Source organism: Haliaeetus albicilla, chromosome 16 (genome assembly GCF_947461875.1).
Source record: "Haliaeetus albicilla chromosome 16, bHalAlb1.1, whole genome shotgun sequence".
Lineage (NCBI taxonomy): Eukaryota > Metazoa > Chordata > Aves > Accipitriformes > Accipitridae > Haliaeetus > Haliaeetus albicilla.
In genome coordinates this window covers 18,306,160-18,330,095 of record NC_091498.1, presented here as the reverse complement: position 1 = coordinate 18,330,095, position 23,936 = coordinate 18,306,160, and the positions used below count along the sequence as shown (strand labels likewise).

General features: G+C 35.9%; 1 protein-coding gene across 8 annotated transcripts in view; it reads right to left on the bottom strand.

Annotated features, from left to right (window-relative positions):
• SOX6 (SRY-box transcription factor 6) overlaps positions 1 to 23,936 on the bottom strand; it is a 382,363-nt gene that overhangs the window by 53,385 nt on the left and 305,042 nt on the right. For all 8 annotated transcript variants that reach the window (XM_069803757.1, XM_069803759.1, XM_069803760.1 and 5 more), the window contains 3 exons: positions 15,829 to 15,978; positions 11,763 to 11,943; positions 8,723 to 8,916 (listed from right to left, as the gene is read on the bottom strand). In XM_069803757.1, coding sequence (XP_069659858.1) covers positions 8,723 to 8,916; positions 11,763 to 11,943; positions 15,829 to 15,978 — 525 coding nt within the window. The remainder of the gene's footprint in view (positions 1 to 8,722; positions 8,917 to 11,762; positions 11,944 to 15,828; positions 15,979 to 23,936) is intronic.

Below are 23,936 nucleotides of genomic sequence, written 5' to 3'. Positions count from 1 at the left end.
TGGTCAAACTTTCAAAAAATTTATAGTCCTATAGTTTTTCCATGATTTATGCTTTGCAAAGATTCCATATTTTTCACTTAATTAATTGATTTTGATAATTTAATCAATAGACAAATAATTTAGATTTTATTTTAATCAGCCTCTGCATAATTTGAGGGACTAAGCGTTTAACTGCACATCTAGTATATTGGAACAGAAATGCACAAACTACCAACTTTATTGAGACAATTTTGGAAAGTAAGGCAGTCGAGCAAAATGCTTAAAAACAAAGGTCTGCACAGCAAGTTCTTCCATAGGTGCAAAACTAGATCCTGCATAAGCAGGCACCAAAGCTAACTTATCTGTAAATTTAGATGACCTACATATGCCAGAGATTTTGCACTGTTTCTTTTTGTCTTTTCACTGTCAGTTCCACAGTTTCAGTGAACATGTATTTTTAATGTGAAAATTTCAAATACATTATTTGTATGTCTGTCTACATATAGCATACAAAGTAAATCTGAAAAAAAAATTAGTAGGTATATTGGTAGGCATGAGTATGAATATTTAGGTGTAAATAGTAGTATTTGAGCAATAGCACGTGATCAATTAAAGGCTGAATCATATGTTACGTACAGACAGAAAGTTAATGTTTCGTGAGCAGCTTTAATATTTCTATCTCTTGAGTTTGAGGAACAGACTTGACAAGATTTCATACCCACAGTCTTCTGCACCTGGTTCCCATTATAAACCTGGCCTTGATAATGGAGCTATATTCTTCTACAGAGGCTAATATTAGCAATGGTATTTTCTTCCCATAACTCTTATAACCTGAGTACCAGTGTTATGGCTGTATTTGACCCCTCTGTACATGTGCAGTTACAACTTCCATCACCTTCCTCACTAAATACACAGAGATCAGATAAAACATTTCTTTAAGTATGGGTACAATTTCTAAGCCTGATTTTATTTCCTGTGATATCTACAAATGCTAGTGATATAGTACAGGCTTCAGGGTTATATTGAAAGTCAAATTTTATTTTTTTTTTCCCTTGTTTGTTTATAATGGAAACATTTCTCTTTAAAAGATATAGTTGGAGATGCAGGATTAATTTCTTTTTTCCAAGATGCTCTGCTTTGAATTTAATTTCAAATTACATTTTAAAGTTCTAATTGTAAAGATAAATTCACTGCAACACTTCTTTGTGTCTGAGAGATATTAAAATCATTCAGCTATTCAAAGTTGCATCTAATTCCTGATCAGACCTCAAAATAGAAATAAAAGAAAACCACAAAAAGACAATGCTCGCTGTGCCCCACTGTTACCCTATAAATACACTGATTTAGAAGACAAATGCAAGCACATGTGACAATGAAATTCATACAAAAGCAAAAATCTTCAACACCTTGAACTTTTTGAAAAAATAGCAGGGAATTCCCTGGAGTGATATGCTGCCTAGGAAGTCAAGTCATAACACACAAAATACACCCTGCAAAATATTGCTTGAAATCATTACTTTTCTTCCCCACCATTCATTGTTATAAACTTAAATTGAATTCATGCTTTATTTTATCCTGTCATGCAATTTCAAATATTGGAAGCAACAGCAGAAATAAACAGAATTTCTCCAGCTACAAAACTAATATTTGAAGTCCAGCATGTTTTCCAGTTCTAATAAAAGGGGGCAGTATTACATCAGCTGAAATTCTGAATTGTCCAAATTATCATAAAAAGTATTAAAGAAGGATACAAAACTGCTGAATTTCACTGAAAATAGACTCTTACTGAATACGCAGACACAAATCTCCTTGTCTGCATTGGGGTAAAATATTCAGAGCTAGTTCAGTGGGACTTAGGCTCCTGCATTGCAGCTACTTTAGAAAATTTTTACTTGAGTCACTATTTTTCTTTCAAAATTATTAAGGAAATATTACAGTTGATATAAAATGAAGGCACATTTTTCATGTAGCTAGGATAAGCCCTAAGCCTAAAAAGGAAATTGCAAAATTATTGCAGTTTCAAAAAATTTTGGAACAAGATTTTTTTTTTTTTAATAAAGTTTTTCTAGAATAAAATACTAGTGCCCAAATACAGCTTTAGGAATTTAACTTTGAATACCCAATATAAAAAAAAAAAATAAAAAAAAATCATCGCTTACATATATTATGTACAGCCACAAGCAGATTACTAAATCGGCCAAATTCACAGTAAAGTATAAAGGACATTTGTTTTGTGAGAATTATGAGGACTGCTGGGATTTGTATTTGAAACTTTTCCATATTCTGGGGCATTTAACTTGGATAAGTGATTTATCTGTTATAAAATGATGGAACTGTAAAGAGGTTGTCTCTATGCAACACGTTCTTCTACGTCTCAGAAACTCCCCAGGGAAAGGTTTGTCGACTGAGCAGAATGACGTATTCAGGAAAAACAGCTTCCCAGTTGCCGTGTCTCTTTGTAGAAATCAGATTCTTCATTAGACAGATGGAATACACTCCCACTGAGTTGAATAAATTGCCTATAATCTTGCAAGAAAGTGAGACCACACTAACAGTTCCTTAAGTAAATCAGTGTCTGTCTTTTTTCTCTCTATACAGCTCCAGATTTTCTATTATAGAATCTGAATATATATATTTAAACTTAAATTAAATTATACCTAAGTGTAAGCTACATGGGGCAGGACCTTCCTTAAGTTGCAGTGAGAATAGAACTTGGTACAATGGCTACCTAGAAGATACTGTAATAAAAGTAATAACTTTGCAAAACTAGTTATTTGCTGTTGATATTGCTATTCATTTTTTGGCCTAATTATGAGGTATTTGCCCTTTAATTACAAGTAGAACTAAGATTTAACCAACAGAAATAAGGATCCAATTGAAAATGCTTGCAGTTTCTGTTATGTCTCCCAGCAGACTGAAATAGAAGCATTGACATCTTATTTAATAGTTACAAATATTTTTCTATAAGAAAATAAAGAAAAAAAGAAAATGCAAGAAGTTTTTCTTAAAAGATAAAAGCAAATGACAATAGATCAGTTCCCGCAAATCTAAACCACTTATTCATAAAGATTTTTATAAATCCACAAGGCCCTTATGACCAATTTATTCATGTTCAAAGTTTAAGGGTGGTCATGACTACTTTCAGTAAAAGGAGAAAAGGTAATTGAATGCAGGCTGCATTGGAAAATTATTTTCTTATGTGCTTTTTTTTTTTTTAACGGATTTGAAAAATGACTAATAACAAGGATGTTAATAACAAGGTGTTTCTTTTGGAGATTGTCTGAGAAATACCCTGCACTTGCAGAAAAGACAGTGTGACTCCTGCCTCTGCAGTTGTTCTGTCTATAATACTGAAAGTATGGGGAGAAAAAAGCTAGTAAAAAACTGGTGGCAACATAATCCAGTACTGCTTGCATTTAGAAAAAAGCAATGCAATGATGGAGTCATTACGGGGCTGTAGGCAGTCAAAAGGAGACTATGCATGACTGGTAACTTTTCCTACAAAGGCTTCCTGAAGTGTTTTTTATCAGGCAAAGTTTGTACGCATGTGCAGTAGCTTCATATAAATGATGAAGCGTAACAGCTCCAGAGGAGCTGTTACACTCTATTGTGTCAATAATCCAAATATTTAATAGTCCCTAAATACAGCAGATCATAACACCTCCAAAGGGGTCGTTATGGCTTATCAAGTCAAATCCAAGTGTCTAAATATGGATTTGATCAATAGACTGTAACATCTCCAAGGGTAAATAATATATATTTTTAAGAATGTACACATTTTGCATACAAACTGTGGTCTATATTAGGATAAATGATGTGGATTCAACTTGTAAAACTTTGATTTAGAAATAAGAAAGGAATAAAAGGCTCATTATAAGAGGTGCTAAAGTACCATAATTCCCAGGAAGTAGGCGATGACTCATGTCATTTATTTTGGGGTCTAATTCTGGTTTCCTACTGCAAATACACAGTTGCCTGAAAATCTACAAAAGAGTGGGAATGGAATACAAACATAAAAATGTTATATTAAATTCTGCTTCCTCTCACATCTCAATGAATATGCTTCATGGGTAAGTAAATGGGGAGGTGGGGGTATATCCTTGGGTCCAGCAGATATGTTGTGATTATTAATTGTGTATATGTTTATCCTGAGTTCATATATTTTTCTCCAATGAAATGAACACATTTCTGCCTATATTTTTTCTACAAAGATTTTCTGAAGTGTTTTTGTCACTGTTTTCATGCTTTATGCACAAAAAAGATAGGATCTGGTCCTTTTAAAAATAATGTCAGTTATCTTACAAATTATATAGCATTTTCAGGTTCATTTAAAGCCTTAAATCAGGGAAAATCTTCAAGGCAATCATGCTACTTCAAAATACTAAAATAAATACAAGTACCTCTAGCAATGCAAATTTTGTTTAAGTACTCTGTTGAAGGTAAACATGGCTTGACTGGAAAAAAGTCATATCTTCTAAACAAAGCCAATTTTTGTATGATTTTACTTTTGCTTGTACCACATGGAAAGAGCTGTGTAGCCTATTTTCTGGATTTTCCTAATTGTCTCCCCTTTCCCAGTGTTTCTGTTTACCCTATGAAACCACTGACACAGTTACGTCTTCCCTTTCCTCAGTCAGACTACCCCTGATCAGCACCAGGTGAAGTAGAAGAAGTCAACTCTGCTATAATGACTTTTTGCCTTGTGTGCACTGTACTGGTTTTGGCTCGAATAGAGTTAATTTTAGCTCCCATGGTACTGAGTTTTGGATTTGTGACCAAAACAGTGCTGATAACAGAGGGATGCTTTAGCTATTGCTGAACAGTGCTTCTACCGCATCAAGGCCTTTTCTGTTTCTTATGCTAGCCTGCCAGTGAGGAGACTGGGGGTGCACAAGATGCTGGAAGGGGACACAGCCAGGCCAGCTGATGCAAACTGACCAAAGGGATATTCCACACCGTACAATGTCATGCTCAGCAATAAAAGCTGGGGGAAGAAGGAGAAAGGGGAAGTGTTTGGAATTTGGGCATTTGTCTTCCCAAATAACTGTTACACGTGCTGAAGCCCTGCTTTGCTGGAAACGGCTAAACATCTGCCTGCCGAAGTAGTGAATTAATTCCTTATTTTGCTTTGCTTGCGCACACAGCTTTTGCTTTACTTACTAAACTGTCTCAACCCACAAGTTTTCTCACTTTTACCCTTCTGATTGTCTTCCCCATCCCACTGGAGGGGAGTGAGTGAGCAGCTGCATGATGCTTACCTGCATACCCTAACCCACAACTGTACACAAACTGAAATAAGTCCATAATTGTAGACATCCATAGAATGGTATTATCTCAAAAGTACAGCCTAACCTTAATGCTTTAGCAAATGACAAAGTTGGACTGTGCCAGAGTGCTGCTGCATGTTTTTGTTTCGGTTTTTCTGATGAGTGAATCTCTGTGAGCACTTTTAAAGCTTTGTAGGAGATTTTTTTGAACAGCAGAATATGAACAGAGGCAATTTTCAATTCTGTGTCTCTAACCAAATACAAAGCTTTCTGAGATTTAAATGACACATTTTCAAAAAGGCCTGAGCCCAGGCTTTGAAGCTATGTACATAATTTTGTAAGCGCAATCATTTGCACAACAAACTATTACCAGCTATCTGAACTTGAAGACCAGTAACTGACCAGAACTCAATAGCTTCTTTTAAACCAGCTGCAGGCAATTAATTTGTCATCTTTTTTTCTGGTGCCGGCTTCTAGCTACTCATTTATACAAGTCTAATTACCTGAAGCCAATTTCTGAAAATTTGGTCCTGAAAACATAGGGTCCTGATTCTTCAAAAGGAACCAATCCAAAATTGGAACTATGTTATCAAAGCTTCGCTGGGATTATGACAGAAACTATACACAATCTTCTTGGCATACAATTACTTCAAAATCATGTTTTTCTAATTGAAGTGATCTATCATTTCTTTCCCCCTCCATTTTGATCATCCTGCTCATCATTTTTAGAGTAAAAGAAATCTATCATAATGTAAAAATTGAAAGGCAGAGGGTAAAGGGGAAAAGAAGAGTATTCTAGAATTCTGTTTGTGCAAAGGATGCTTCTGGTTTTAATGTATTTTATACTTGCTATAAAATATAAATACATTCCCTTAGTATTCATGACTGACAATTCTTTTATTTTCTTTAGGATAGAGAGTAGGGATATATCATCATTTAAAATGACTGATTTATATCCCATTCTTTTGTAAACCCTGCCTTTTCTTGCATCTACAGAGCAAGGATAACAGACTAGCATACCAAAGGTAAAACCAGAGTACATATTACAACTTTTTCCTGCCTTAATAGTTCACTCTATAGCACATGCTACAATAAATAAACCCAGCAGGATTATATAAGGGCACCGAGAGATTTAACAACAGATTTCCTTACTGCTGTTTTATTCTTAGGCTTTAGAAGTTGCAAGTGCTACCATGAAAAGTCTCCCCATAAAAGATGGCATTTGAGAATGATGTTGTTTATATTTGTTAAAGAGTTCCAATTGACTCTGCTACATTTGCAAGTAAAAAAAATTTCTTTCCTCTGACTGCCTGATGTATGACCTCAATCTGGAAGCTGTACATCAATCTGTGTATTGCTAGTAACTGGCACAAAAAAGAAATTTCAGATTATTCACTGAAATATTTACTGACTCTGCTTTAAAGGGTGAAAGACGAAATAGAAACTTGTTACATCAAATACAAGATGTAAACATGGTACTGAAAATACTCAGGGAGCAGACCTGATAAGTAAGTGGATGCCATTTTTATACTTACTTTTCAAAGTCAGATCAAATGTTAAGAATTCTTTTAATAGCCCTTATAGTGTATTAGATATTTTTAAATGTCAAGCCACTGAAACTCATAAAATATATTTTAAAATAAGCATAATTTTATAAACTCTCGATACTGATCATAGGTGTGACATTTATTTTATTTTTATAACTTGGGCTTTAGTACCCTACCTCTTAGTTAAGACAAACACTGACTTTCCAATTAAAGTGTTGTCTGAATATGGCCTGCTTGATCAGTTATTAATTTCTATATTTTTTCACAGTAGCAATCTGTATTAAATGAGTTTTTCAATGCTGACATTTAAACTAACACTAGCAGAAATAAATATTTATTAGCCTCTGAATGTGAATTGTAAAAGTATTGTTAATCCTGCATGGCAACAATTTAACAAATCTTTTTAATAGACTCTGAGCCTTTCTCTTGTTTTGAGTACCGTAAAGAACATATCAAGCAAAAATGTAAAATGTAGATTAAAAGGTAGGTATCAGTCTTTGATGGGTCTGTTTACAACATTTCTTTGCCTTTCCATGCCTTGCTACAATCCACTTACTCACTGAGTATTCCCTTGTGGGTACAGAAAAGATCATACTATCATCAAATTCACAGTTTAAGATATAGTTAATATTCTGCTGAGTCTTATACTCAGCCTGGACTAAAAATTCCTGTTAGTCTTTGGAGTATAATACAACCTTGCCTCCCTCCCCCAAGATACAAAGAACCTACCTTCTAATATACAGATATATCACAGAATTTTCATTAATGAATTATAGGCATTGAAAGCCACCTGGGTTTTAAATTTTTTTTAATTTTTTTTTTTTTTTGGTGCATCAAATAGTCTGAAACACTAGTTGCTTTATAGGCTAATGAACGCGTCAGTTTTCATTCATTACTAAATTGCATCATAACTGTTCCTATTTGCCAATGCCATAGTGATTACTGGGATAATATTTTCCCCTTCTTAGTTAACTGGAATAAGTATTGTGGTATATAACTGATTTTGTGTCAGTGGTGAAAAATAACTTGTGTGCTGTATTTTTTGCAGCATAAGCCACCTCTAGGGAAGCTAACAGAGAAGGATTCTTCATCAAAAGGCCTGCCGTACAGCTCAGCCAATTACCTGATTCAGTGTTCACTGGCTCTGTTACATACACACAGACCTTCCCCTGGAGCAGATCTTGTAGATCTTGGAAAGGCCACAGTGCAGGACAACAACAGATATGAAGAACTTTCTAAGAGGCTTTTTTGTCCTCTGAGCGGTCCTTAAAGTGTGTGTGCTAGAAACTGTTCCTCACCTTTCAGATATGATCCCAGCTTGCTATTTTGTAAACTGAATGATGTCCTGCTCAGTCCAATGCTGGTCATGCTCTCTCACCACTTTCTCTCATTTACCATTTTATTGTAGTGCCCCATTTCATTTTAATGTTTGGAAACTACGGCCAAGATTCAACAAAGAACTTTGATCTCATTAAAACTAAGAGCCAAAAGCACTGTTTTGAGCCTCAATACTTTGTTGCAGCCGAGTCACAGATTCAAGCACACTCAGACACATTCAATAGCATCGTAATACTCAACCATGCTAGTACATAACTGGCCTTTTTGCCATATTTATCAATCCAATCATTCTCAAAAGCACAATTCAAAATCTAGTAGCCACAAACAGTGGTAGCTTCAACCAATCCATTTTCCACGTTGTTACATGCATGCTTGCAGCTGAATCACATGAGTGCACAGGACTGCGTTTTTGAATGCTGTCATGTAAATGTAGAGAAGTTCGTAGCACAGCACTGTGAAGTGACAAGGTGTATTTAATGTGGAATCAGAGACTGCTAAAAGCTCTAAAAAGAAATTTTGTATAAAAATAAGAAGCTATTTGCAGGGAAAAGAAGAATGAATGACAGACTTTGTGGCAATAGGAGACATTACCTTTTCATTCCTGCAGTTGTTTAGACCCATGTTATTCATGGAGGGCAATTTTCCGTCAACACCATGCGGCTGCTGTTGCTGCTGCTGCTGCTCCCTTTGGATCTGCTCTCTCATTTTTCGAGCCTCCTGAATGGCTTTCATTACTGTGTCCTGGTCCCCAAATAGGGCAGGTGAATTAAGACTGGAAAGGATATCTATAAACAGAGAACACACTTTATTTAGGTAATTATTCAAATTAGAATCAGGGGTAAGCACTCAGCTCTCATACTGTTAGAACGGCACCCAATTAACAACTGCAAAAGGTGGAGGCAAGGCAATTGTTGTCTGTTTGAAGGCTTGAATAATCTATAGAACTGATTGATAAGCCTGTGCACTTCTTTTGCTGTTATAAATACAACCACTGAAGTCTTGGCATAGCCTGATATAGAGGTATCTGAGCATACTTATGGACTCAAAGTTAAATATGTGTTTCAGACAACAGTATTCTGAAGCTTAAGTGGGAAGCCTTTGAAGTATTAGTAAAATGAACAAAGAAGGAGAAAGAAATCTTGTTTACTGGGCCATGAAAGTCTATGTCAATTTTTAGAATTTCTTTATTGAGAGAACCATTACTCCAGACATTTAGCTTTCAACTTCAGAAAGAGCACCTACAGTTACTTTTGGGGGACAGGCCTTGTTATTACCTTAACATGAGTATAAAGCTCTAAATCGGTAGAGAAAAAATGGTTTTCTTTCTATCACTCTGGACAGAAAGAGAAACTTTTAAACATGATTCAGACTCACACAAAACATTCCTGTCACATTTTAAAATGCATGCTAGAGGTAAAGATGAGTACCCCAGATACAGTTTCTGATTTGAGACCAAAAGACAGTGATGAAGCTTTAACTTGATCCTCCTGTTCCTGCATGAGAGTATCCTCTACACATGGATAGATTTGTGTATATATATTCTAGCTAGTAAGTTTTGAGCAATCAAATTTGTGCATCTGCCTGACAAGCTCTGAATTTGTTAGATTTGTGTACTTACTAACAGTCCACTATAAAACAAAACAAAACCAACAACAAAAAACAACCAACCAAACAAAACCAAACAGGCTAAGACTAGGAATTCTCCGTCAAAGATAATTTTCATATTCTTTTGACTTCATGGAAGTTCAGCTGAGTAAAATATAGCAAATTCAACCTTGAAGGGCCCTGAATTCTTTTAAAATAAAAAAAGGTTAAGATTAAGGGTTTCTCATGCTTTATCCTGGGGACCAAACGGTTGATTTAATACTGTGGTCTAGATGAGAAGAGATGCAAACTGTGATGTTTTAGATGGAAGGGTGATGTTTCCTGTCTGAGTGAAGCACCTCTCTCCAAAATAAAAGTAACATGTTAGAGAACAACCATTGTTCTTGCTGGGTAAAATTTCCAATGCTCTGAACTGATTCAGCAACTAAGTTCCATTCTGGAGCCTAAGTTGGGAACCATATTTGCATTACTTTTAATGAGACTTGGACTCCAAATCACCTAAATTTATCATTTAAAATGGAGCAAAAAAGCTCTTATTTTGCTTGCTGATTTTTGACAATGTTTCCCTGGCTTCTTTTATACTTAAGGATTAAGAGGAAAAGTTTTTATGACTTTACATGAAAAATACTCACTCCTTAGGTGTACCTTCTCTAGCCATTTCTCTGGAATGGTCTATGACTTCAAACAGATATGCCACTTTCTAATGTTAGATAGTGCAGTGATAGCTGGAAATAAATGGACAGGTAGAGTATCTAGCTAGCTGCAGAAAGGATCTTTGAGAGATCATGATGTTCCCAAGTGTTTTGGGAATGGAACAAATCATATTTTTTATATATTTAATGTATGTATTTAACATATCTGTTCATTATTCACAAGTGTTTCTATATATTTTACAAGTACACTTGAGCTACAGATTGTGAATAAGTGGTCTGTAGTAAGTATTTAGTCACTGTTAAAATTTACTATTTGAACTTTAGGGCTGATCACCTACGTTTTGCAGCTCTTGATTCTGTTTCTTGACTGGATAAGATAGTCTTCACACATAGTTTTCAGATCAATTTTGTTTCATTACTTAATAAGCTTTACTTCTTAATTAAAGAAACTTGAACACAGGTCAAAAATTTCTTATTTGCAACCATAGAAATTAACAAAATCTTGACAGGTGGGTGAACAAACAATAAAAACATGAATGAATAATAAAATTAACAAATAATAAAACAAACTGGCTGGACTGAAGCCTTTCTGTCTTTGTTAAAAAAAAAAAAAAAAAAAAAAGAATATATTCAGCATATGGTATTTGTAAGATGAACTTAATAGCCAGAATGCAGAGGATTAGATTTCTTTTAGAATGCTGTTCTGGGTAAAACTAACGAACGGTATATTTGGACTGAATAGCTGAAAACCACATTTGGAGTTGCCTTCTTGCCTGGCTTCTGGCTTACTGTAAACCATGGAGATACTGAATGTTCCCTGACCCTGGTTAAACAAAGTGCTTGAAAACTTTTTTATTTTAAGGTGTGTTACACTGTTGCATTGCATGTACACTAATCACATAAGCCATTATATCTGTATGCCTAGTATCTAGTCAGGCACTACATGCATGCAAAGATATTTTTTTGTTTGTTTAATCCAGAGATCAAAATTCAAAAGTTAACTTTCCATATATACATCCAATTGATGTCTTTGGGGAAGATACTCATACAAACCTCTTTTATACATTTTTTATATGCATCTCTATTCACTTATGTGTACATATTTGTATGTATGCATATTTCTTATGTTACATATTTATTTGCTGTATTTCTTGTAGATGCATATCACTGCTGCATCATTTCGGTCACTGCTGCAAAACCCTGGCATTCAAGAGTTCTTTGAAAATCTTTCCTGCAATTCCCCCCCCCCCCCCCCATTTTAAACAGAAATGTAGGGCCAGATATCTACTTAATTCAGAAGTAAGCGTGTTCAAGCTGAGATTTCATGTAGAAAACTTGCCAGTTTCCTCATTTCCCCAGGACAGATTAATTACCTAAAGAGGATCCTCTTCCCAGAGATCCACCGAGCGGGCTGGGGATGCCACTCTTGTTCGTCACTGTCACGGGACTGCTTTTACTGGCTGGGAAGAGGTTCTGTGTTGGAGATGTTGGGGATTTGACAGGTTCAGCTGTTTTGGGTCGTGCTGAAAGATTCAGTGGCTGGGCTGCTTCATCCTACAAGAGTTTAATGTAATAATTATTAGGAAAAGACAAATGAGCACATCATTTTGCAAGCAGCAGTTACTTTACACCTCGAAGACAATACCATATTCTCCAGCAATAATAACAAAAGAAGCTAATTATCTGCCTCCTTTAAGATTCAATGAAAGGAAACCTCATTAATTTCTCTGTGTTATGCTTCTATTTACATTAACGATGTGGCTGGATCGTTCTTTTTACCAAATTAAAATTTGAATTAGCTCACATTACAGCTTAATTTCCTAATGTGTTTTCAGAGATCTAAATTAACCTAGGGCATTTACAAAGAATTATTTAAAATTTCCAGCAGCTCAGTAATGCTTTTGCATCGGTTCTATTTGAAAAGTTCCTGGCACTATAAAAATAAGTTATGTAGCTTATTTTTAAATGTATTAGAAACTAAGGAATCAGAAGTACTTCTATGAAAGAATCATTTGGAAACCCTGACAGTTCTTTGGCCCACATTTCATGCTGCTGCTAACTTATCCATTCCATGCATCTTATTTTGAGTTCATGTTTTGTTTAGTAAAATAATCTATGCTGTTCCCCCATAATAGAAGATAAGAATTTCACTGAATTCAAATTCCTTGACTTACTATGGTAATGAATGTGTACTATATGCATTTCAAAATATATTTTATTTTCTACTATTTAATTTTGTGTATTTTACAATATTTTGTTATTCAAATGCCATGTATTTTTGACAGATTTATGTAAAAATCAAGATTTTTTTTCACATAAATGTTATTCTGCTTCTTGTTTGATACTTCTGTAATTATTTCTGTATTCTGTAATTATTTTTGCTGCATTCAACCTTTAGTGTATCCACATGTTTATTTGCATGAAGACAAGGCATATTTTTTAAGGATATGTAAATCTAGTAGCAGCACTTTTGTATCTTTTGATACTTTTCATATGCAATTATGGAAGAAATTCTCTCTGGCATATATCTTATTTCAGTGCTATAGGAGAATAAGTCTGTCTAAGAAATATCTTAACTTTTGGAAGAAGGCTCATTCAAGCAATTAATTTCTTTGATCAGGTTAGATATTCACAATGTAACCTTCTTCCCATTCTTTGAGCTTGTTCCTTTTGCATAACATGTTAAGCAAGACAGAGCATTTGGAAAATTGTGAAACAGTGATCTTCTGTAATTAAAGAGCCCAGTAAGACAGATCGCTCATTTAAAATATGCCCAAAGCAGAATTATGCTGGATATAACAGAATATCGTCCATATTTTAAAACACAGCACTGATCACTTCAAAGCTTAGAAATATATGCCAGAATACAATAAAACACTACATTATCTCATCTTTTCCATTCTCCTTACTGTCAAGCAGTGATTTAGCAAAGTACATCTGATCATACACAATGCATTAAACAGGAAAATATAACAAACAGGTATTTATAATGCCATTGTATCTCCAGTTTTAAACTGTTTCCATAAAACTGCATGACATTTTTATTCTTCCTGACCTTGCAGGGTGCACAAATGTTCACACCTCTTCAGAGTCCAGGTGAAAGCAGAAACACAAAGGTATAAGGGACATAGTCCATTCTTGTGCTTTGTGGCCATGTTTACATGCAAGATGTTTCATTGCACAGATAAAAAGTGGCTTCAATAAATTTCTGTGAGAGTTCAGAGCCCCTTTCAGACTATAAAGTTTGCCAGACTAGGTACTGTGAGCACGTATACATACGAATCTACGCTACCACGTTCAATTTCTAAATAATTTTCTGCCTAGTACTGATATGATCATGTGAAAAAAACTCTAAACACTGCCAGAACCCGTTTGTTTGTACTTCATAGACAGCATTCTTATTTATGCGAGGCAACCAAAAAGCTGGAAAACATTCTGGTCACTGACTTAAAAGAAAAATCATTACGTTTTGTAAGATCTGATTCCTGGAAAAGAATTCCATTAGTTCTATAAATAATGCATGTAGTTTATACAAACAACTGTTTAAAAACAGAGAAAATATAGAGGATTTGCTAAGCAATGCATGGCCATCAAAACTGTCATGTCTTATACAGGTAACAATTCACACAGACAGCATATAGGTACTGCTTTTATAGTAATAATTAATTTCTTCATTAGCCGTTAGAATTTGTCCACACAAAGCACTTGTAGTTTATCTTTAATATTTTCAATGCAGTAGTGGGCTTAATAAAAATAAGAAGAAGGGGTCTTTTTTATTAACATATACTTCAGTCCATTCATGTTAAATTATGTAGGGAAACCCCCAAGAATTTGCATGTGGTCAATTCTGTAATAGGACTCAGCTGGCCACAAAGCTGGAATGGTATTGGCCTTGGTTCAAGGAGATATGTGCTTGAATTTAACCAGGGAAAATTTTACTCATATAGTAAAGGTTTGGTTTGGTGTAGATCCATTTGGCTCACTCACTTATGAAATTACTTTTTCACATTAAAGTAGTCAGTAGTATATTCTCAATACCATAAATCACTGGTGTTAGGTATCACTATACTATGGTAACTTTGCTGAAACAGTTGGGCTTTGCTTTTGGTGGCTTCTGTATTGACCATAACAAACTCTGCATATGTGCTAAATTTCACTGACTGCTCTCAAGCCTGGCATTGGATTACAAGGGGTAAAATATTAGACTAATACACATCTACAGTTAAGTAAAGTGAACGCTTTGCTAAATAAATGTTAGATCTGGCCATAATGGAATAGTTTTTATTTATTAGTACTCTCAGCCTAGCAAAAAAGTGTCATGGAAATTTATCAGCCCAGGCAGAAATATCTACTCACCCACACTTTACCGTGATGATTGATGATAATGAAAAAACAAATGATATTTTACTCTCATGTCAAAAAATTAAAAAAAAAAGAAACCCTCACCTCAAGTGAGTAAAATCTTCCCAGGCTGATTTGAGGCTAAGGACTGTGTGCCTGTATGGTGTTAGCAGCTAGCAAAGAAACACATACTCTCTCTCTCTCTCCCCAGAGTCACTATATGCCTTCTTTAGATCTATTTTAATAGTTCTGCATTTATAGCGCTATCATTCAAATTAGTAAAACATCTGAATGTTGGTGTTTTTTTACAGTTTGAAGTAAATTGTTTCTGAGCATATTTGGTCTCATGAAACTCAGAACAACCACAGGAGAACACAGTAATAAAAGCCAGCCAGTTCCACCCAAAGGTACTAGCTGCACCACAGATTTCAAGGGGTGCATGATGTTCATTTCAAGCTGCTGGCAAATGCCATGTTGTAGCTGCCTGGTTCCAAGCAAGTGAGAATAAGCAGGCACAAGCATTCAGCAATGGCAAAAAACCAACAAGGAGCAGCCCGGTTGTCAGCAGCTGTGTGAAATCAGCAAAAGTCAAATCAATCTGCAGTGACACAATGTTTTCCCCCAGGTCCTGACTTACATCTTATTTTTATGTGAGGCTTTTTCCAAAATTGTAGAATAAGTACAGCTAGAGATTTGTAAAATAATTAAAAGATCTACTGTCTCTCTCTTGCCCTAACAATGTAAGCTAGCACTGTATTTTAAGATACTCAAAAGTTCAATGTGAAACAATTCATGAAATGGATGCCATTTATGCACATTACTAGATTACAAACTGAAATCTTGAAAATATCACATTTTACTGATGAATCTGTTGTGCTGCATGTGGTAGGAAGAGGGACACCTGGTATTTTTGGAAGCAAGAAGTGAATGCTTTCTCTTCCCTTCTCTATACTGATAATACAGCACTAAACGTGAACATTTTATTTGAATATTGAAGAAATTTCATGTGTTTCAACTTCCAACCATAAAACAATTAAATAGACCATTTAATTTCACTGCCCTTTTTAGACACCGACTTTTTTCTTTTCTGAAAAATACCTTAACTTGAGTTACCGGGCTGGTCCCTCTCTTCTCGTTTTTCATTCCAGTGGGTGAGAGTGCCCCTGTCGTATTTGGTGGCTGTGGAGTAGATGGCATTTTGGCTCCAGGAGAAACTTGCATGCTTGCCAGCTGAGCTGCATACAGTTGCTGGAAGACAAGAAGATATACAATATATTCCTGCAAAATTCCTAAAAAAAGAAGCTGTAAATGTACATAGTTTTTATTGCTCTGCTTTTTCTTCTCTTAAAGGAAATATAGATTTTTTTTCAGCACTTTCTTGTTTGTGGCTTTTCCTGTCTTGTTATTTTCAAAAAGAGAAAAAAAATAAAGACTGGAAAACTCCCACACACCAATATTTTTTTCTTAATTTGACTTTTAGCTGATATTTTTTTTTTCCTTCTTGCTAATGACAGTCATGGTAATGAGCAGAAGGTTATACTGTCCTTGGATATTAGAAACAAACTTACAAGGCTGTTTATGAAAAGGAGATGTAAACCCCTGTCAGAAACAACAATGCTTCAGGTCCTTTCTGTTCTTACCCAGATATTGCCCACCAACTCCAGAACCTCTACTGGGAGCTGACATGGGAATTGTTTGCTGCCAAAAGGCAATGCTGCATCTTCTCTAGACAGCAATGGAAGTTAAAATTTGCAACAGGGTACTTCTCCATCTCGGTGTACAATGATAGTTATAATTTCTATAAATGCTAATAAGGAATGTAGGCCTCAAAAATTCCTGTAAATAGTGATGAAAATACAAAAACACTCTCATGGAACTTTTAAAAAAGTTTAACTGAAACATAATAAAAGACTTGTATATTAAAATAAACTATTCCTACCAATCTAAAGTGTTTACTGAACAAAACCAAATAGGCTTAATTTCCTTCTAGTGACCAAATTTAAACCCTCACCTTGAATTAGCACCAGCAATAATTCTTCTACCATAAACAGGGAAGATCCTAATCCCTCTTCTACACATAAATCTATATAAACTTTGCCTTATTAGTGAGAAAAAAGCCAGGTGGTTTGTATGTAATTTCCAACATTACTATCATTCAGATGGACAAATAAAAAAAATTACAGTAATCAAAAGCAGACCTTTCAGCACATGTAATTAAATGAAAGCTTAATACAGAATAATTTGCAAGAACCAGATGTGCTTATGTCATAATTGTTGCTTTCTTTGGAACAATTTTTCTAATATAACAAGCCTCCACAGAAATGAAAGTTACACAATACTGTAAGCTCAGTGACTCAGTGGCTAGACAAACACGTGAAGGAAGGGCAGGGTCAGAACTCTGGATGACAAAGGAAAACTCTTGTTTGTTTGTTTGTTTCCTGTCACCCCTTTTCAATACCACACAGAGGCTACAAAAGGATCACAGATTAACATGTTGAAATCAATGGTGTTTAAATGTTTTGGCTAAGGTACTACTTTTTCCTGCACTAGAAATATTGAAAATAGAAAAAATTGCCAGCTTTTGGTGATGTCCTGGAGAATGAAAATGAAGTACTGTATATAACAGTAAGTGGGATTTTTTTTTTTCCCCCATCCCAATACTGGGATCTTATCCCTTTTAGCATATTCTTCAGGTCAATCTATGCTTGCTTAATAGGATGCTCTGCTTACATGAGAGTAAGAAGCACATTTCACGAACTTCTGAAAGCCTGCATGTTTTCGGCTCAGAAATAATCAGGCACTGTACCATGACAGAGACGATACAATAAACTTGAATACAATTTAAAGACAAAATCCAAAGATTATAATGGCTTTCTCAGTGTTCTGTACTTTGTCTATTAAAATACTTTTCCTTTTTTTTTAAATTAGGAACCTATTTGACATCTAATTCCACTATCTGGGGAGATGAATTAGATTTTACTAAAAGTAAACTAAAACTTTAGTACTTAAAGTAGTGTGTATTGCACTTTTCAAGAGCAGGACAGGAATTCTATGTAAAAACAAATCCAGGTTTACCAACTAAAGTTCAAAAGAATTTCTTTCTCCCTTCTCAGGTAAGCCATCAGGGCAAAAAAGGTGGGTTCTGAGTTATTCTTTCTACAACATTCAGTCTTTCTTAGAGGATAAAAGTCAATAGTCAATGGTGGTAAGCAGCATAGTGTGGTGGGTAGACCCAGGCTGGCTGCCAGCCACCCAGCTAGCCACTCTCTGCCTCCCCCTTCCTCAACAGGATGGGGCACAACATAAGATGGAAAAGCTCATGGGTCGAATAAAGACAGGGAGATCACTTACCAGTTACCATCATGGGCAAACCAGACTTGGCTTGGGGAAATTTCATTTAATTTATTGCCAATTACAATAGAGTCGGATGGGGAGAAACACAGACGAAAACTAAAATCCCCCATCCCTGCCATTTTCCCAGGCTCAGCTTCACTCCTTCATTGCTGACTCCTCCACCTCTTCCCGCACCCGGCCTGGCTGCCGGCAGGGCTGTTCCTCACACTCTGTCCCTCACTCCTCGCTGCCTGTGTGGCATTTTGCCCTTTCTGGAGAACGTTTTCCCAGAGGTGCCACCATCTTGGCTGTCGGGCTGGGCGGTGCCCTGTGGTGGGGCCGTTGAGGAACCGGCTGGAACCGGCTGGGTCCAGCACGGGGCAGCCCCCGGCCGCCTCTCCTCACAGCGGCCGCCCCGCAGCCCCCCCGCTGCCAGCACCGGGGCACCAACACGGGGCATGCACGGCAAATGGAGCTTGTAGCCCAGTTAGCCATGACAGGTAAGCAAGGGTGTCTTTATCGTCTCTAAAAGCTGCAGCCCACGGTGTAGCTGTTTCTTCACCGGATACCTCAAGATCAACGTGAAGAGAGAGAGGCGTGACACTGGTCAGAGGGCTCATCAGGGACCTGGTACTTGAGTCCCAGCAGGACTGGCAACTGAAGCGTACACAGCACTTTAAGGGTCGCCACAACAAGAAAAGTGGGCTGTTATAGTGACTGTCTAGGAAACTGTTTGATTTCAGAAACACAAACATTAAAAGCAGAATAAAATTAGAATTATACACCACTCCCCTCCCGGTTTGTTGAGGGCTGTATTGGCTGTACTGCAAGCAGCATGAGGAATAAATGTGTCTAAAGGGAGACAGAGAGTAAAAGAAATTTTGTCATTTATATATATGTGTGTGTGTATAATTCATCACTGTGTTACTCCAAGGTCATAGTACTGGCTTTAGCCTGGCATTTCTATAAATCTGTTTTACACCATAAAAGCAAATGTAAAATAAGTAACAGCAATTAGCTTTCTGGTTTGCTTAGACTTTAAAACAAAGCTGTTCTACAAATGAGTGCAAATCTTGCAAGAATTCACACTACTGCTAGCAACACAGCCATGTGGACTGGGAGGCTGTATAACTTCTTTTAAATACCAGTTTGCATGGGGAGCTAGCCAGTCTGGAAACATATGTGCAAGCCCCCCAAAAATGGATACTTTTGCAAATACCACTGTTGTGGCTTGAAACGGCAATTTAGGACCTCACATTGAGATGGTCAGGTTGTGAGGCTTTTATTTGCAAGATTAAGGAGGGGGGAAAAACCCAAATATTGAATGAATGTTGATTGCTAGCTTTTAATGCTCAAGAGCAAAAGTTTCAATGGATTTTTTCAATTGAAAATCTAACCTACCTATTATTGAGTAGTGACTAAAAAAATTAACCTACCTTGAACAATGAAACATATCTTCTTTTTAATGTATGTCTAGCACATAAAAAGAGGAGCATTTCATAACCCTTATGACAACCATTGGCTCAGAAGGCTCTTGATTACAAATTAGACATTCAAAACCATCAAGTATTCATGATTTTTTTAAGAAGCCTTAAAAATGTACAGCCTGGTTTTTATTTTTTTAAAAGGTCACTAAATTAGATTCTTAGAGTCCAGTTCGCAGCATCTAAATATAAGTAGTGCTGATTTTGAGTTAGCGAGTGCTCCTCCTGTATAGTTAACAATTTTGAAAACCAGCTCACTTAAGATACGTGAGCATGGATGTAGTTTTACAGTTTTCAGAACCAGGTTTCTTGTAATGTTGTTATCTAACACTGAAGAGTAGGATTTTGAAATGCCGCAAGTCTCACTTATGGCAATGGCAAGTCTCACATTTAGGCACCTCTGAACTTACAGGCTTACGGACTTAAGCACTTGTCACTGAAACTCTGTTCTGGCTGTAATCAACTAAAAATCTGAGGGGAATTTATGAAAGTTGGAGGTCACTATGAGTCTGAATGATGTTCATCTACCTAAAAAAATTACAGAGGAGTGGGAAAGTGCTGTACTCAGCATGTGTACAGCACAGCACAAGTACCTACTGATTTTTTTATCTGGAAACAGCAGAATTCATACTAAGCTTTTGCTCTAGCTTAGAGCTACCATACAAGAAGAAATTAAAAACTAACAAAAACAATAATCCAGGGGTGGTGGTGGTATTTTCTGCTTCAGAAATTGCCTATGGTATTTGATGAATTATTTCCATTATGCTCTTTTTACAAAAAGTATCATCCACAATCTAAAATTTGTCAAAAAACCTATGAACTAATAATAGAGCATCTTGACTGATCCAAACGTTAAAACCTTTCTTAATGCCATCTAAGTTTCACAATGCCTTTGCAAGATATTTTCGTGATACAGAAGGATAACTGCCTTCGCTGCCAGTGTTGATTCATGCCTTGCCAGAAGACAAAGGCCTTAGGCTTACATATCCCTCTCATAGTTTTCAACATTTTTTCAATAGTTTTTCAACTAGTTTTTTCAAGTAGCTTTCAATAATCAAAACTCTTTCATTAGCTCAGGTTCCTTTCCTGTATGACTTTTCACTTGCACATAGGCCTGTGATATTCCTACGCACATGCTCTGTTGAATGACACTGAGTACAGCAAATGAGCACAGAGCAAAGCTTTCTAGGCACCAGATGTTTCCTTTTTTTTTTAACAGCAGGAATACTGATACTTACCTCTTAGGCTGCAGCATCTGTGTCTCAACAAATGAATAAAGGTGAAGAATTTTGAGAATTGAATGTTACAGAAGTAACACATTGTGAGGAAAATAGAATGGGCCTTAAATCAACACAGTTAAGGGAGATTTTCACTGATAACAACTTGTGAACTTTGTGACAGGCTGCTTTACCACGTAACACAGAATTATGATAATCATAACCTTCTTACCAATGGTTTGTCAATGACAGGCCTAATGGAAAAAGTTCATTTAGAGAAGATATTTCAATAAGAGAAAGCGATCAACTGCTGCACAGGAGAGAGGCAGTTTCTTTAGATATGTGAGCCCAGGGAGGAAATGAAGAGAGCAGTTGCACTTGTGTATATGAGAACAAAAAGGCAAGAGCTAGACATTTCAACAGACTGCTTTCATGAGGGAGAATTTGGTCACAGCAGTGGGGATATAATTCAGTTGCTATTCTTTGCATCAAAATTCTGACGAAACTATAGCAAAGCCATATGTGAAATACGGAGATAAGAGAGAGAGTGGTTGCAATAGTCAGCATAGCAGATAATCAAAGCACAGGTGATGAGGGCTGGCCTAGCACAATGAATTGCAATAGGTGTACTTGGAAGATGCCCCCAAAAGAAATTCAGTAGAAGGAGGCTTGTTCCAAGGAGAAAGAAGGGATCTGTTCTAAAAACATTTACCCTTCTATTTTGTTTTACTAAAAGATTTATGACCAAAATGAAAGACATTCTCCTTTTTCTGTATTTGTACGTTATTTCTCCAAAGGTGCTAGAATTTTATATTTTTTTTCTCAGAAACAAATGCTAAATTTTATGGACCCTGATTAAATCTAAAGTTTTCCATTACTAAAAATGCAAGTCCTGTATTACATCTTCAACAAATACATTTGCTACAGTAAATGAAACTGAACAATAAAACTACTGAGAATCAAGTGAGAATCGTTATTTGTCAGCATTTTAAATGAATTGTGCAAAGCTGAAATATCTTATTTATAGAGATGAAAGTTCAGCTATTTAGACAATGAGTAATTTGGTTTCTAAAGATGAAAAACTCTAAGGAGTGACTGCAAGTGCTGTTGAAATCCTACACTACAAGAGGTAATGCAGTTATTTTTTTCCACGGTATATTTAGTACGTAGTGTTGCAAAGCTATAATTCCAGATTTTTCCTTTCCAGCATATAACATGCAATAATAATACTTAGAACTGTCTGATCACAAAAGGTTTTTACAAGCTCACCAAAACCAGCAGCTTCTTTATTACTTCCAGTGAGCATTTCTGAAAAGAAGCTACCCAAAACAAAAAATCCCACCTTCAGTGGGACTACTTATTTTTTATTATTGGTGCAGAGGTGCTTAAAATAAGCTTGACGTCAAACAAATTAAAGGAAACAGAGTCTCTGTTTGAAAAAATTTTTCTTCTGTTTGGAGGAAGAATGGATTAGTGCTCAAACCCATGTTCTGGGTGTCATAGATAATAACTATGGAAATAAAGGTTAAGTGCTGACCTGAGCCTGATGTCACTGGTATAGCCTTCAGCAGTTCAGGCAAGGTAACCTTTTCAAAAAGCAGTGCAGAAGCATAAATATCCTACTCAAATATTTCACACACATCTTAATCTAAGTGCAAGAACTGTTTCTAAAGTAACGTTAATTGTGCTTATTCCTTCCTGTTTTTGTATATAAATGTCATTTTTTGTATTGATGTGTCTTTTGTACCAAATATGTTCAGTGACTAACGCTGCAGTTGAGACCTCTACTGTAGCACCAAGGTAAGAAATGGGGTTATTGGCTTATATATATATATTTTTTTTTTTTTAAAAAGCACATGGCTGTTTTTCTCTTTGTTTTAAGATTATTTTTATGCAGATCCTTAGAGTGAGAGGTAGGTTAACAGAAAACGACATCCAGAAACACGAGACAGCCTAAGTAACTCATCAGCAGCTTAACCATGTGACAAACCCAGGGGCAACTCGAAGACAGCTACTGCCTGTGGAGTCTGCCAAGAAGCCAGATGCCATCACCAGAAAAACACCTTCCACAGCTCAGCATCTGTGTCCTAGCAGTGCTCTCCACACAAAAGGAAAAGGAGGAGGAGAAAGAGAAGGAAAGATGCATATAAAATTTTTAAAGGAAATGTGCATACATATGAAAGCAACCCTTATTTGAATTTAAAAATCTAAAACTTGGAAAAATCAAAGCTTTTGCTGATGAAAACAAGATCCCTTCAAATTAATAAATAGAATATTTTATGCTAAAAGTGTACGCTTTCTTTTGTTTTACAATATATTTGTGCAGGTGCTACCTGTTAAAACAGTGTATTTTATAAATTTGTTTTGATGAAATTTAGATGTCTCGGTAGCATTTTCTCAGTTTGTTCTAAGAAAAATGTTAACAGATCAAAATAAGGTGAGTTTTAGAGATCTGCTAGTACTGTGGGCCAGACTCTCCTCTCATTTTCACATGTGCCACCACACAGGTAATAATAGTTTACTATTTAAGAACCAAAAACTATGCAACATCAACTTAACTCACAGGTTTATGCTAAATAACTGAGAACAATTTGGCTTTACATGGGAATATCTGAAATGGCATCAATCAAGTACAGCTACATGAAGTTGGAGTAACAATTAGGGAAAAAGTGTTTAATTCAGAAAGATGATAAAGAGTAACAATACACTGCAATGACTTCTTTTTCTCTACAGAATCCAAGTGTCACAATATATGTACATGGTTTCCTTTTAACAGCATCATTCCTTTCTTTTCCCTGTTTGTACGTGCCTAACGTATCCATAGTGGACATAACATTCTGATTTTAAACACACAAATATCACCCTACTGCAGGGTCTGCTCATTGTTACAGAGTGTAAGTAGCCTCGACTTCTTACAATAATGTACCAAATACCTTTGCAAAAAGGTATTAAGGTATAACACAAATAGGCAGCTAATGAATTATCATAACTAATGTCATAATAACAAAGATTGTTGCAGTGATTACTTATGCACTTGCTGGCTAATGTGCTTTCAGATTTATTAAAGCCCAATATGCAAAAACAAACTAACTGTGTTTATGGAAATACAAATAATACATTTTGTAGTCACAGACGGAGTTAGAAGACTTCAGTTTTTCCCTATATGTTCAGG